General features: G+C 44.0%; 1 protein-coding gene across 2 annotated transcripts in view; it reads left to right on the top strand.

The window, feature by feature from the left end:
- Nucleotides 1-12294, top strand: part of LOC115017866 (multidrug resistance-associated protein 4-like) — a 28346-nt gene extending 16052 nt beyond the window's left edge. For both annotated transcript variants that reach the window (XM_029446579.1, XM_029446584.1), the window contains 18 exons: nucleotides 274-370; nucleotides 771-953; nucleotides 1768-1905; nucleotides 2019-2056; nucleotides 2154-2293; nucleotides 2391-2537; nucleotides 2917-2996; nucleotides 6502-6652; nucleotides 6751-6870; nucleotides 6949-7059; nucleotides 7158-7258; nucleotides 7538-7729; nucleotides 7814-7969; nucleotides 10690-10779; nucleotides 10870-11042; nucleotides 11132-11237; nucleotides 11324-11458; nucleotides 11539-12294. In XM_029446579.1, the coding sequence (XP_029302439.1) occupies nucleotides 274-370; nucleotides 771-953; nucleotides 1768-1905; nucleotides 2019-2056; nucleotides 2154-2293; nucleotides 2391-2537; nucleotides 2917-2996; nucleotides 6502-6652; nucleotides 6751-6870; nucleotides 6949-7059; nucleotides 7158-7258; nucleotides 7538-7729; nucleotides 7814-7969; nucleotides 10690-10779; nucleotides 10870-11042; nucleotides 11132-11237; nucleotides 11324-11458; nucleotides 11539-11628 (2248 nt within the window). In that variant the 3' untranslated portion in view covers nucleotides 11629-12294. The remainder of the gene's footprint in view (nucleotides 1-273; nucleotides 371-770; nucleotides 954-1767; nucleotides 1906-2018; nucleotides 2057-2153; nucleotides 2294-2390; nucleotides 2538-2916; nucleotides 2997-6501; nucleotides 6653-6750; nucleotides 6871-6948; nucleotides 7060-7157; nucleotides 7259-7537; nucleotides 7730-7813; nucleotides 7970-10689; nucleotides 10780-10869; nucleotides 11043-11131; nucleotides 11238-11323; nucleotides 11459-11538) is intronic.
- The last annotated feature ends 2065 nt before the right edge of the window (nucleotides 12295-14359 follow it).

The following is a 14359-nucleotide window of genomic DNA, read 5'->3' on the forward strand; positions in this document are numbered from 1 at the left end:
CCGAGCGTTGGAGATGTCTGCCTTCTCTCCAATAAAATGGAATTATTTTATTTTCTACCCAACTACACCTGGGTAGAAATAAAATAGTTCCTCCATGAAACTGCTCACAACAAGGTCTGTGGATTGTCTCGAGTAACCAGGTCATGATTTCTGGAAAGAGCAACTCGCACCAAAACTATCTAGATAAATATATCTACCTATTGTCAGTTTTTAATAAGATGTACAGTTTGTGCTCAAACCTGACGCGATCTTCACCGTGTCTCCGTGTATCAGGTGCATCTGTGGCCTGCTGAAGAACAAGCCTCGTATCCTGGTCACCCACCAGCTGCAGTACCTGCAGGCGACCGACCAGATTATTGTCCTCAAGGAGGTTAGTGCCCGTACAGAGTAAAGTAATGTACCCACACTATGTGCAGCATCTACACTCGAGTCTGGACAGTACACATTTGTTTTACTCTAACGCAATGTGCCGAGAACGGTGCATTCACCCATAACGCACATTACTTCCTGTTGAGGTCACTGACGGGAAGGCGTTCCGAGAGGTCCGCATCATCGTCTTTGCGTAATGACATGTATTGACCATAAACTTGTCAAAGTGTGTGTACACGATGAGATGGTGTTTGCAGCGCTGATGTAAACACAGATGTGCAGAGTGTCCTAAGTGTGTGTGTGTGTGTGTGTGTGTGTGTGTGTGTGTGTGTGTGTGTGTGTGTGTGTGTGTGTGTGTGTGTGTGTGTGTGTGTGTGTGTGTGTGTGTGTGTGTGTGTCAGGGTCACATGGTGGGAAAGGGGACGTATGCAGAGCTACAGCGGTCTGGAGTGGACTTTACCTCCCTGCTGAAGGAGGAGGAGGAGCAGCAGCCTTCTCAGGACGTCCACGTCAGGAGCAGAACTCTGTCCGAGAACTCTCAGGCCTCGTCTGTGTACTCGGTCAAAGATGGAGAGCAGTTACCGGTTTGTTCATCATTGCCCCTCACTGACACACAAACTGCTGTGTTGCCTTCATTCCTCCAGAGGAGGGAGGTGCTGATCCTCTTATAACGGGTTGTCATTCTTTGTTCCGTACAGAATAGTCTGAAGCTTCGATTCATATTCCGAATCGACATGCACAGTTGCAGATGAAGACGAAGTTGTTAGTGACTCGTGCGATCCAAACATTTCCCATAACTCCAGAGCTATTAAAAAGATAGATGCAATATAACATGTTATCTAACCAAATATTCTGCTTTAATCCATATTTGTTGTTTATTCTTTCAAAAACATCTCAACTGCGTCAAAAACCTGTTTGCTTGCCAACCACAAAGGGAGTCATAACTAGCGGCACCATTTATATAACCACAATAAAAAATATAGATTTTGGCCCTAACACTGTTATAGTAAATTACTTAAATATGACTTAATCGCCAAGCTGATGCAGATCTTTCATACAGACTGTAGAAAGTTTGGAAGCATTCAAAGTTAAAAGGCTTTCTCGTTTAATCTGATGAATCACTTTATTCTAATAGGTTTTTGTTTTGAGGATTTTTAATTTTAGGGTGATGAAGTATGAAGATTCGAAAACTCAATAGAAGCTTTGAACGTGAAAAAATTATGGCAGTGCACGGCGACTGTTGCAGTCGATATTTTTATAATAACAATGTCGTCGTTTAGCTGTCCGGTCGTCAACTTTACCGTTTTGGTTCACTTGCGTTGAGCGTTTCCATTTGGCAAAATGTTCGGTCCTGAACGGTGTCAGTTGGTCACGTGCTCGTGATGTTTCTCCATCCAGGCAGAGACGGTGCAGACTGTTGTAGAGGAGAGTCGCGCTGAGGGAAACATTGGAGTGAGTCTGTATGTGAAATACCTGAAGGCCGGAGCCAGCGTGACGGTTCTGCTGTTGGTCATACTGATCAACATTCTGGCTCAGGTACGCAAGAAGGGAGGGCACCAATGACTGTTGATTCACTTTCCACACGTCCACAACTAAATCAATAAATGAGAAACACTTTATTTTTATTGTGTGTTCTTTTAATCTTCTAGGTAGCGTACATCATGCAGGACTGGTGGCTGGCTCACTGGTAACTATGATAATCTCTAAAAAAAGAAAGATGGCGTATTCCTCAGAGGTCTCTGCTTTTGTCTGACTCGTTTAAATTCTTCTTTTTGACCGAGCAGGGCCGACGAGCAGGGAAAGCTGAACGACGTCGTCCAAAACGTCACCGCAGAGCAAAACGGACAAAACGTCACCGCAGAGCAAAACGGACGAAACGTCACCGCAGAGCTGGATACAACTTTCTACCTGGGCATTTACGGAGGTGATTTATACACAAACGTATATAAATGCATAAACCCGCACCGCGTTGTTGTATTTCAGCGGCGTAACGGAGAAAGTTCCGCTGCTTGTTTTTCCAGGTTTGACTGCAGCCACCGTTATTTTCGGCTTCATCAGGAACATGGCGCTGTTCAACGTGCTGGTGAAGTCCGCGCAGTCTCTGCACAACCGCATGTTCAACGCCATACTCGGAACACCCGTGCGCTTCTTTGACGTCAATCCCATCGGTGAGCAAAAGTAAAATAATCACATATAGTATTTTGGCCGTAAGTCGAAGAAATTAATGTTAATCACCTGTGAGGAAAGGATACATTTACTCTTGGGAGTCTTTCAGTTGAGTGTATTGCCAAAGAATGTTTTGTAATTTTCAATTTCCAAGAAAAGTAAGACTGCTCGTTTTATGTTGCCAAAAGTAGCTCTTAGTTGTCCCAACTTTTTTAGAACACCGAAGAGTTAGCATTAGCTTGCTAAATGTCTTGTGGGGAAATGACGATAAAAATGAAAAATGATGATAAAACGCACGGTGGCACCTGCTCATCGGGAGCGACTACAGACTGGTGGTTTCCCGATAACATGTTCTCTATATTCTCTCCCGTGTCCCCTCAGGAAGAGTCTTAAACCGGTTTTCAAAGGACATTGGCCAGCTGGATTCTAACATGCCGTGGACCTTTGTGGATTTCATTCAGGTGAGGAGACAACGACTGGTTAAGTTCAAGAACATTGTGTAAAGGTTTTTACAATATTTCAATACTGTCACGTCTGATTGTAAGCACTCTATAAGTGCATCCAGTTGGATTTACAAAAACCTGTTTATGGCACTAAACATCATGAAATTAGATATTTACTTTATTAACCATTTCTTAGTTTTAATACAGCTCAGATTGCCTCAGAAATAAGTGGAGAAATGTTAAGAAAGAGAGAAACCAGATATTATCGGCGACCCCATCAGTAATAATCAGTAACTTGCGAGTCGGTCTATTCAAAGACATTTGCATTAAATCAAATTTATTTGTATAGCCCAATATCACAAATTATACATTTGTCTCAGTGTGCTTTACAGACTGTACAGGATACGACACCCTCTGTCCTTAGACCCTCGCATCGCACAAGGAAAAACTTTCTAAAAGAAACCCCAAAATTAAAAGGGGAAAAATGTAAGAAACCTCAGGGAGAGCAACTGAGGAGGGATCCCTCTCCCAGGACGGACAGACGTGCAATAGATGTCGTGTGTACAGGATAAACAACATAGTACAAATACAACATTTGACAGAAATTATGTTGTGTTGAAAAAAAAAAAGAAAGTATGGATGAATCCAGGAAAATGTCAAAAAGGCTTCCCGGTGTCCAGCAGGACGAGGGCAGCAGGCGCAGTCACGATTCATGATCCTGACGTAAACTTTATCAGTGGCAACCTGCCACATGAGAGACAGACACTCCGGGGATGATACCCCGGATGGTGAGTTAGTAACATACATTTACATAAATGCATACAGATAGAGAGGGAGAAGAAGAGAGGGAGGGGAGGAGAGAGGAAGAGAAGGAAGAGAGCAGGGAGGTGTCCCCCGGCAGTCTAAGCATATAGCAGCATAACTAGGGGCTGATCCAGGGCAAACCTGAGCCAGCCCTAACTATAAGCTTTATCAAAAAGGAAAGTCTTTAGCCTACTCTTAAATGTGGAGAGTGTGTCTGCCTCCCGAACACAAACTGGAAGCTGGTTCCACTGGAGAGGAGCTTGATAGCTGAAGGCTCTGGCTCCCATTGTACTCTTAGAGACTTTAGGAACCACAAGTAACCCTGCAGTCTGGGAGCGTAATGCTCTAGTTGGTTTATAAGGTACTATGAGATCTTTAAGATATGCTGGAGCCTGACCATTAATTGCTTTGTAAGTCAGGAGAAGGATTTTGAATTCTATTCTGTATTTTACCGGGAGCCAGTGCAGAGCAGCTAATACAGGAATAATATGATCCCGTTTCCTTGTTCTTGTCAATACACGTGCCGCTGCATTTTGGATCAACTGAAGAGTCTTAAGCGACTTTTTGGGACAACCTGATAACAATGAGTTGCAGTAATCCAGCCTTGAAGTAAAAAATGCATGGACTAGTTGTTCTGCATCATTTTGAGACAGGATGTGTCTTATTTTTGCAATGTTACGTAGATGAAAGAAGGCAGTCCTTGAGATTTGTTTTATGTGGGAGTTAAACGACAGATCTTGATCAAAGATGACGCCAAGATTCCTTACAGTGGTGCTGGAGGCCAAATTAATGCCATCCAGAGCTTCTATGTCATTAGAAAATGCGTTTCGGAGGCATTTAGGGCCAAGTATAATAACTTCAGTTTTGTCTGTGTTTAACATCAAAAAGTTGCTAGACATCCAAGTTTTTATGTCCTTAAGGCATGCTTGAAGTTTAGCCAATTGATTGGTTTCATCTGGTTTAATTGATAGATATAATTGGGTATCATCCGCATAACAATGAAAGTTTATAGAGTGGTTCCTTATATAATTGCCCAAAGGAAGCATATATAAGGTGAATAGAATCGGTCCAAGTACAGAACCCTGCGGAACTCCAAGACTGACTTTTGCTGTCATGGAGGATTTATCGTTAACAAGTACAAATTGAGATCGCTCAGATAAATAGGACTTGAACCAGCTTAGTGCGGTTCCTTTTATGCCAACACAATGTTCCAGTCTCTGTAGTAGAATGTCCTGATCAACAGTGTCGAAAGCAGCACTGAGGTCTAACAAGACAAGAACAGAGACAAGTCCTTTGTCTGATGCCAATAGAAGGTCATTGGTAACTTTCACCAGTGCTGTCTCTGTGCTATGATGAACTCTAAATCCAGATTGAAAAACCTCAAATAAACTATTATGTAAAAAGTCACAACTGTTTTGCGACTGCTTTCTCAAGGATTTTAGCGAGAAAGGGAAGGTTAGATATTGGCCTATAGTTGGCTAAAACCTCTGGATCAAGACTAGGCTTTTTAAGAAGTGGTTTTATTACAGCTACTTTAAAGGATTTTGGTACGTAGCCAGATAATAGAGACAAGTTGATCATATTTAATAACGAGGTGTTAATTAAGGGTAAAACTTCTTTAAACAGTTTAGTTGGAATCGGGTCTAAAAGACAGGTTGATGGTTTAGACGATGAGATTGTTGAAGTTAGTTGGTTAAGGTTGATTGGAGTAAAACAGTCTAGATATATTTCAGGAGTTACAGATGTTTTTAAAATTCCAACAGTTGAAGTTAAGTCATTACCAATTGAGGTCAGGAGGAGATTAATTTTGTCTCTAATAATTATAATTTTATCGTTAAAGAAGCTCATGAAGTCGTCACTACTGAGAGATATAGGAACAGAAGGCTCTGTAGAGCTGTGGCTCTCTGTCAGCCTGGCTACAGTGCTGAAAAGAAACCTGGGGTTGTTCTTATTTTCTTCTATTAAGGAAGAGTAATAAGATGCTCTGGCATTACGGAGAGCCTTCTTATACGTTTTAAGATGATCTAACCAGACTAAACGAGATTCTTCCAATTTAGTGGAACGCCATTTACTTTCAAGATTTCTCGACTTTTGTTTTAGTTTGCGAATTTGTAAATTAAGCCATGGAGCTTTCTTTTTCTGTTTTATGATCTTCTTTAGAGGAGCGACAGAGTCGAGTGTTATTCGCAGTGAGGCTGCAGCGCTATCAACAAGATAATTCATTTGGGAGGGACTAAAGTTAGCATTGGAGTCCTCCATTATATTGATATTGAGTCCTGGTATTGAATTAAACGGCTCCGAAATTCGCATCTTATCGTCCTATGCTCGTGCACCGTCTGACTTTATAGAACCGGTAGCAGAACTTTGATAAAAATATAAAACTTTAATAAATGGTAAAAGTGATGTGAACATTTATTAGAGGATTCACTAGTTGGAAGCAGGCGAGTCATCAATCACTGCTGCAGCCTCTATCATACTTTTGATCTCACAGCTGCGGTGACTGACTGTCTCTCATATTCTGGTTCTTTCCATGTCACGTCTTGTCTGAATAATATTTGCTTATAATGCTGACACGTGTCTTTGAAGCCATCAATGTTTCATATTCATTTCGTATCTGCACACCCCCACTCCCCGAGGCGTACGCTGGAGATAATTAAGTTTATTCCGCTAAATTCCTCCTCGACAGTAGGTCAAACGGTAATCGTGTTTTTGTCTGCAGGTGTTCCTGCAGATCCTCGGAGTGATTGCCGTGGCGGTGTCGGTGATCCCCTGGATCCTCATCCCTGTTGTTCCCCTCCTCCTCTTCTTCCTCTACCTGCGTCGCTACTTCCTGCGGACCTCCAGAAACATCAAGCGCCTCGAGTCCACCAGTGAGCGCCGCGCACAACGCAACGGCGTTTGCGTCAATCTACATCGCGTACGGTACGCGGGACGGTCACTGGTGAAACTTTTCTCGTCTCTCCCGCAGCTCGGAGTCCAGTGTTCTCCCACCTGTCGTCGTCTCTCCAGGGCTTGTGGACGATCCGAGCCTTCGGAGCCGAGGAGAGGTTCCGGAAAATCTTCGACGCCCACCAGGACCTTCACTCAGGTTATCCTCTGCACTTTTTACGTTGACCGTGAGCCACGTCGGTCCAGTGTCGATGATGTATTTCCTTGTCCCGAACAGAGGCCTGGTTCCTGTTCCTGACCACCTCTCGCTGGTTCGCCGTCCGTCTGGACGGCATATGCGCCATCTTTGTTACCATCACCACCTTTGGCTGCCTGCTGCTCAGAAACCGTAAGGAAGATTTTTTATCTTTTCCATTCACCGAATAAATGTTTAAATACTAGAACGCTGAAAAGAACCCCAAATGTTTTTCTCCCGGACTCGTTTAGAGCTGGACGCCGGCTCCGTCGGTCTGGCTCTGACATACTCTGTCACATTGATGGGCATGTTCCAGTGGGGGGTCAGGCAGAGCGCAGAGGTGGAGAACATGGTAACGTATATTCCTTGTCTTTATTTTCAACTTTGCTTAAAATGGAATGTTATTCACATTGTTCATCTTTATATTCTTTTATTTATTTACTATACTAGACAATGTTGACAACAAAACTCACCAAGAGTAAATTGTTTAGAGGGAAAAGCAGGGAAATTTAAAAGCAGCCATTAAAGTTAAAATAACATAGGAACGGCGTTTACCTAGCCATCGAGTCAAAATGAATGCGGTCGCCTTTAGTCGACAAGTTTTTCTTTGACCCGCATCTACCGTCTGCAGATGACGTCGGTGGAGAGGGTGGTGGAGTACACAGAGCTGGAGAGCGAAGCCCCCTGGGAAACTGAGAAGCGACCTCCTCCCGATTGGCCCAGCAAAGGCCTGGTGACCTTCGACCGGGTCAACTTTTCCTACGGACCCAAAGGGCCACCGGTGCTGCGGAATGTGACGGCAACGTTCAGACCGAAAGAGAAGGCAAGATTTGTTTATCTTCAGTGCAACTTAAGTCGTGTTCGCTCGACACCGCGCTAAACCGGACTCTTGTTTCCCGTGCGGCAGGTGGGGATCGTAGGCAGGACCGGTGCAGGGAAAAGCTCTCTGGTGTCGGCTCTCTTCCGCCTTGCGGAGCCTCAAGGTAAGATCTACATCGATGGCATTCTGAGCTCTGAGATCGGCCTCCACGACCTGCGCCAGAAGATGTCCATCATTCCTCAGGTGATCCTCGGCCGACTTTCGCTTATTGTGCTAAAAGAAAACAATAAATCTCACGTACTGGTTAAATGGGTAATTCTCTCTAGTGTGTTTCAATTGCTGTGGAAACTGTATTTATTCAAGTTTGTAGTCAAAAACTACATCACAACGATGTTGTTATAATTTACCTTTGCCTTATATGAACTTTTACCGAATGGAGCTTGGTTTTCGCTCCACCGGCTGCTAGCGGCCAACGTTCAGCGGCACTCCTCCTGCTGATTTCAAAGTGTAGCATCATCGGGGGAAAGAATAGGGTGTGTTCCTGGATGCGTCAATAGTGAGTTTACGACATCCCAAACACATTTTGTATTGGGGGGGGGGACTCTGTCAGTGCTCACGGTATAGAGCCCAGCTGTCATTAAGGAGTTTAAAAGGTTTCGCTAAAGGTGGAATTTGTTTTAGCTGATACTGATCGCTTGGGACGGCTCTAGTGGGAATAAATCCCAAAACTCAATGATTTTAGTATTTTGGGTTCCGTCAAAACCTGCAACTATCGTAACTAGGGCTGTCGAATTAGCGCGTTAATTTCGATTAATTAATCACAGAAAAAATAACGCAACAAATAAATGAACGCGGATTAATCACGCTCTTTGATGCCCCCCCCCCTTGACCCTTTACGTCACCGACGCGGCGCGGCCACAGCAGCCTCGTCAACATGATGAAGCGGATGAGAAAACGTTACTTGGCCCAGTGAATGGAAAATTTACATTTAAAAAAACTCCCGGATGTAACTATTGATGCTCCGTTCTGTGAGATTCCTGCAGCAAAGAATGTTCGTACCATCGGATAACTTTAAGCTGATAGATCACCTCAACGTTGGAAAGTCAAAGTTCAATCATCTCCAACTCGGCCACCGCCTCGTCCGTGACTAGCGCATACCTGTCAACCCTCCCGTTTCTCCCGTTACTTATCCCGTATTTTTAACCTTTCAGAAAAAAAAATAGGCCTAATTAAAAAGTGTAAAGTGTCCTCCGGTACAGCAGGTGGCAGTATGATGTTTAACTTTAGCTGAGAAACGTTATCCGCCAGTAAACACACAGAAGAAGAAAACAGGAACAATAACACAGAAGAAGACGAAAGCATATGATGAGAGTCAGTGAACGGGAGATAGATGGAGACGCATTTGTACCTGCCAAACAAGTTAAAACTTTATGTAAGTACCAAATGAGGAGACCTTCACTTATTTATTAAAGCAGAGTCGGGCAAACTCGTGCTTTTTGTAAAGTGTGCCATGAGATGTTAGCATCGCACACGGCGGAATAAGCGATGTTCACCAGCATAAACAATCGTCCAAGCACAAGCACAAGCACGAGGCACAAAACATACACTGTGAATGTGTGACAAGAACTGTGTTGGAGGTAAACCAAGTGACCAAAGCTGAGGGAAAGATGTCGATGCTTTGCGCCAAAACTAATGTAGCCTTAAGCTTCTGCGTTGATTTCAGTCGCAGTGTAGCGACATGTTTCCCGACCCTGACATCGCAAGGAAGTCCTCGTGGGGGAAACAAAAGCCACACAATTCATCAATAGTCAAATAAATTGATGATAATAACTCATCAAATAAAATACATAAATCTTATAAACATGTCTGTACAAGTAATACATACTTTAAATAAACATGTATTTCCTGAATGTCCCTTATGTGTTCACGTTTACATTGGTGGCTGAGAGCTGTCAGAGAGCCGGGCGGAGTCCGGCAAAATAATTCCCTTAATTTTGAAATTCCAATGTTGACAGGTATGGACTAGCGGGGCTTTCAAACAGTCCGTCTCAGCATTAAAAGGGTCGACGAGGAACGTAATCTGTGACCTTTTCAGCTGTAGATCATGGAACCGGGTCGCAAAGTTTTCGTGCAGGGTTTCAACCAATGTTGCATTTCGGCTGAAGACTTTCCGCTGACCTGATATCAACGTGTAGCTCGGGTACCTGCTTTGTGAGCATAGAAGAGTATGTTGAAGTCACAGAGAAGTAGTAGGTCCAATTCCTACCACCTGTAGAAAGACAGTGGCTGTGCATGAGCGGGGGAAGAGTGCTTTCAGGTGAGCCAGAAATAGCCTCCTCATGCCAGACTCCAGCAAGACTCCTCCTCCTCCTTCGTCCAACGTTTGCCTTGAGCCACGCGCGCCTCGTCACCTAGGGCCGGCCGCAGCTGCGCCGCCAGCAATTACCACTCTGCAATCAATCAGTGGGAAACCACACCCTCACAACATTCTCTCAGTCTAGCTCGGTGGTTCCCAAAGTGGCAAATGAATGCAAATTTGACAGGGCTCCCAGCTAAACGCAAAGCAGAGGATGAATCTTCACCAAATGTGCCGGCTTCCCAAGCAAAAGTCAAGACAATAAAATAGTATGACGGCGATTATTTGTTTTTCTGCAAACGACTTACTAGCATAGGCACTGCATACAAACTCTTCAAAATGAGCTGGTTAAGTTTTAAAAGCCAGAGAGGTCATTTCGAAAATATGTTGAAAGCACAAATGCTGTTACACAGTATTACGCAGTTAGACTTTGAATAATTCCACTGTAAAGGTATTTTTGTTAAATAATATGTCGCAGTTTCATGAATTACAATGTTTAAAATAAATTCCAGTGGAGTTTGGAAGCTAAAGATGTATACATGGGGCTCAAAAATATTTGGGAGCCACTGCTCTGGCTGAAGATACTAATTTGATGACTCACCCACAGGACCCGGTGCTGTTTACAGGCTCCATGAGGAAGAACCTGGACCCTTTCAGCCAGCACTCTGACGAGGAACTGTGGAATGCTCTGGAGGAGGTCAGTATCTGATCTGCCCTCTATGGCCGCGAGTGCCTAGCTTGCGCCGTGGGGGGCATCAGGCCAACGTTCCCCCCCTTGCTCCCGCAGGTGCAGCTCAAGTCGGCGGTTGAGGAGCTGCCCGGGAAGCTGGAGACGGTCCTGGCCGAGTCGGGCTCCAACTTCAGCGTGGGCCAGAGGCAGCTGGTGTGCCTGGCCAGAGCCGTCCTGAGGAAGAATCGCATCCTCGTCATCGACGAGGCCACGGCCAACGTGGACCCCAGGTACCGCCGGCGTCTCTATTCGGTAGGTTTTCGAGCGTAGGCGTAGAAGCTTCTCTCGTTTGATTCGATTGTCCCGTTTGTCTCCGCAGGACGGACGAACTGATCCAGAAAACCATCCGGGACAAGTTCAGAGAATGCACCGTGTTCACCATCGCTCATCGTCTCAACACCATCGTGGACAGCGACAGGATACTGGTGAGTCCTGTAGTCGTGGTGCTGCGCAAATAACCTGAAACAAAAGAGCGTATTTTTTTTTATCTGAAATCTAATTTTCTCTCCAGGTTCTAGACGCAGGGAAAATTCACGCCTACGATACGCCTTACGCCCTGCTCCAAGACCCGGAAGGCATCTTTTATAAAATGGTGCTGCAGACCGGCAAGCAGGAGGCCGCAGCTCTGCTAGAGGCGGCCAAACGGGTGAGTTTTACCCTCTGACGAAGCAGTTTTTAAAAAAAGTCAAAAGCTGTCGTCTGACTTTGCAAACAATGTCTCTTCAGGCGTACGACAGCAGAAGCCACCCCGACGTCTCCAACGGACACGCGGAAACGGCAGACGGTAACATGGTCATCTTCGAGACGGCTCTGTGAGCTCGGGGGCGCTCTGACTTGACAAAGTGCCCTGACTCACCCTCCGGCCCGACGGAGAGGGGATCCAAAGAGCCGAGTGAGCACTGACGGAGCTCAGAAATCACCGCTGTACAAAATGTTGAAAAAGATCTTATTTATTTTCCACGCTTCGTATTTATCGTATGCCGACAAATTGCCGCGCAGTATACCGACGCCTTGGATAAATTGCTTTTAAATGGCCGCGTAATCCTTACGAAACTCAAAGTGCCTTATTTCACGTCAATTTAACGACGACAGTGTAGGATCTATCCAAAGTTGCCTTGCGTTTGCGAGTACGGGTAGCATTGTTGCGCGCGATTGATGATTGCCACACGGAACAGGTTACTCGGCGGCGTTTCTGCAATCTCACTAAAAATCCTTTTTGTATGTGAATGTAAAATGTGCTCGTCTATAAATGTTTAGGTCTTTAGCATTACATTTCCTTTTTATACCGTTCCTATTCACTCCGCTGATTTAAGTGTTTACAGGGTCGAGCAATCTGAACACGGCCGAGTGTGTCAAATTAATTTCTGTTCAAATGATTTTAAATTGTTTTAGTTTTTTGGCCATTTCAAATGTGTCGTGACTTTGTGAATCCTTTTGTAATTTCATTGTTGTCCTGATGCTGGAATAAAAACATCAAATGTTTCTGGGTGTCGTTTGGATCAAAATATGCAATTCTGTATTTACACAAAGGGATTATGAAGCCAGATCTATTACCCCCGACGGGCTCAGTAACCGTGAACTCAGACAGTTAAAAATTGAATAGAGTGTGTGTGTGTGTGTGTATAGTATATATATATATATATATATTGTGATATGTATGGTATGTGGGTATATGTAGTTAGTATATTGTGTGTTATATGTATGTCTCTCTCTCTCTCTCTCTCTGTCTCCTGTCTGCTCTCTGTCTCTCTCTGTCGCTGTCTGTCTCATGTCTCTGTCTATCCTCCTCTACTGTCTCTCTCGGTCTCTCTCTCTGTCTATCTCTCTCTCTCTCTCTCCTCTCTCTCTCTCTCTCTCTATCTCATCTATCTCCCTCTCTCTCTCTCTTCCTTCTGTCTCTCTCTCTCTCTGTCTCTCTCTATCTCTGTATCTCTCTCGCTCCGTCTCCTCTTTCTCTCTACTCTCTCGTCTATATCTCTCTCTCTCTCTCTCTCTCTCTTCTCTCTCTATCTCTCTCTCTCCTGTCTCTCTCTGCTCTATCTACCTCTCTCCTCTCTGTCTGTCTTCTCTCTCCTCATCTCTGTCTCTCTCTCTCTCTCTGTCTTCCTGTCCCTCTTGTTCTCTCTCTCCTGTCTCTCGATCTGTCTGTTCTCTCTCTATCTCTCCTCTCTCTCTCTGTGTCGGTCTATCTCCTCTCTCTCTCGCTCTCTACTCCTCTCTCTCTGTGTCTGTCTCTCTCGCTCTCTCTAACTCTCGATCCTCTCTCCCCTCGCTCTCCTCTCCTGTGTGTGTCTCTCTCTCTCTCTCTCTCTAATCTCTCTCTCTCTCTAATCTCTCTCTGTGTTCTCTCTCTTCTCTCTATCTATCTACTCTCTCTCTCTCTCTTGTGTTCTCTCTCTTCTCTCAATCTCTCTCTCTCTCTATCCCTGTGTCTGTCCTCATCTCTCTGTGTGTCTGTCCTCTCTCTGTGTGTCTCTCTCTCTCTCTCTCTATCTCTCTATGTTCTGGTCCTCTCTATCATGTCTCTCTCTCTCTCCGTCTCTCTCTCTCTACTCTCCTCTCTGCTCTCTCCTCTCTGTCTGTCTCTATCTCTCTATCTCATGTGTCTGTCTATACAGACCCGCTCTCTCTCTCTTCCCTACATCTACCCTATATCTCTATCTCCCCCCTATCCCACCTATATATTATCGCCCTACCCTACCCACTACCTCCCTCTCCACCACCTCATATATATCTGTACTTATCTACATATCCCTATATATATAATAACATATATATATATATATATATCTATACATATCTATATACATATATATACATATATATCTTTATATATATACATATATATATACCTAATCTACATATATCTATACTCTATATACATCTATATACATATATATCTATATGTCTCTCTCGTATATACTCTATATATATTCTATCTGTAGATATATGTTCTATCTATCTACTATATCCTAGATGTCTATATATCTCTCAGGTCTCATTTATATCTGTTCAATATCTCTCTGTGTGTATCGTATGTATGTGTGTCCTGCGGATCTGTATCTCTCTATCTCCTGGTGTCTATGTCTGTATCGCCTCTCTCTCTCTGTCTCTGTATGTCTATATCTCTCCTCAATGTCTCTTCTGTCTCTGTCTATGTCTGTATATCTATGTCTCTCTCTGTATATCTCTATGTCTCTCTCTATCTAATATTATCTGTTACTATCTGTCTATCTATGTATAGTCGGCTATGTCTCTCTTGTATCTCTTGTAGCTCTCATGTCTCTCTCTATGTCTCTCTATATACTTGTCTTATCTCTATGTATATATCTATATCTTGTATATGTCTCTCTCTGTATATGTCTCTCATCCTATATCGATCTCCTATGTATGTCTATCTCTCTCAATCTATCTCTCTCTCTGTATGTGTGTGTGTCTCTACTTCTCTCTCTCGTGTGGTGCTCTCTCTCTGTAGGTCTAGTTGTGTCTCTCTCTCGCTCTCTATATCTTTTAGTCTATCTCTATCTCGCATCTGTGTCTGTCTCTC

This window comes from Cottoperca gobio, chromosome 2 (assembly GCF_900634415.1).
Source record: "Cottoperca gobio chromosome 2, fCotGob3.1, whole genome shotgun sequence".
Taxonomy (NCBI): domain Eukaryota; kingdom Metazoa; phylum Chordata; class Actinopteri; order Perciformes; family Bovichtidae; genus Cottoperca; species Cottoperca gobio.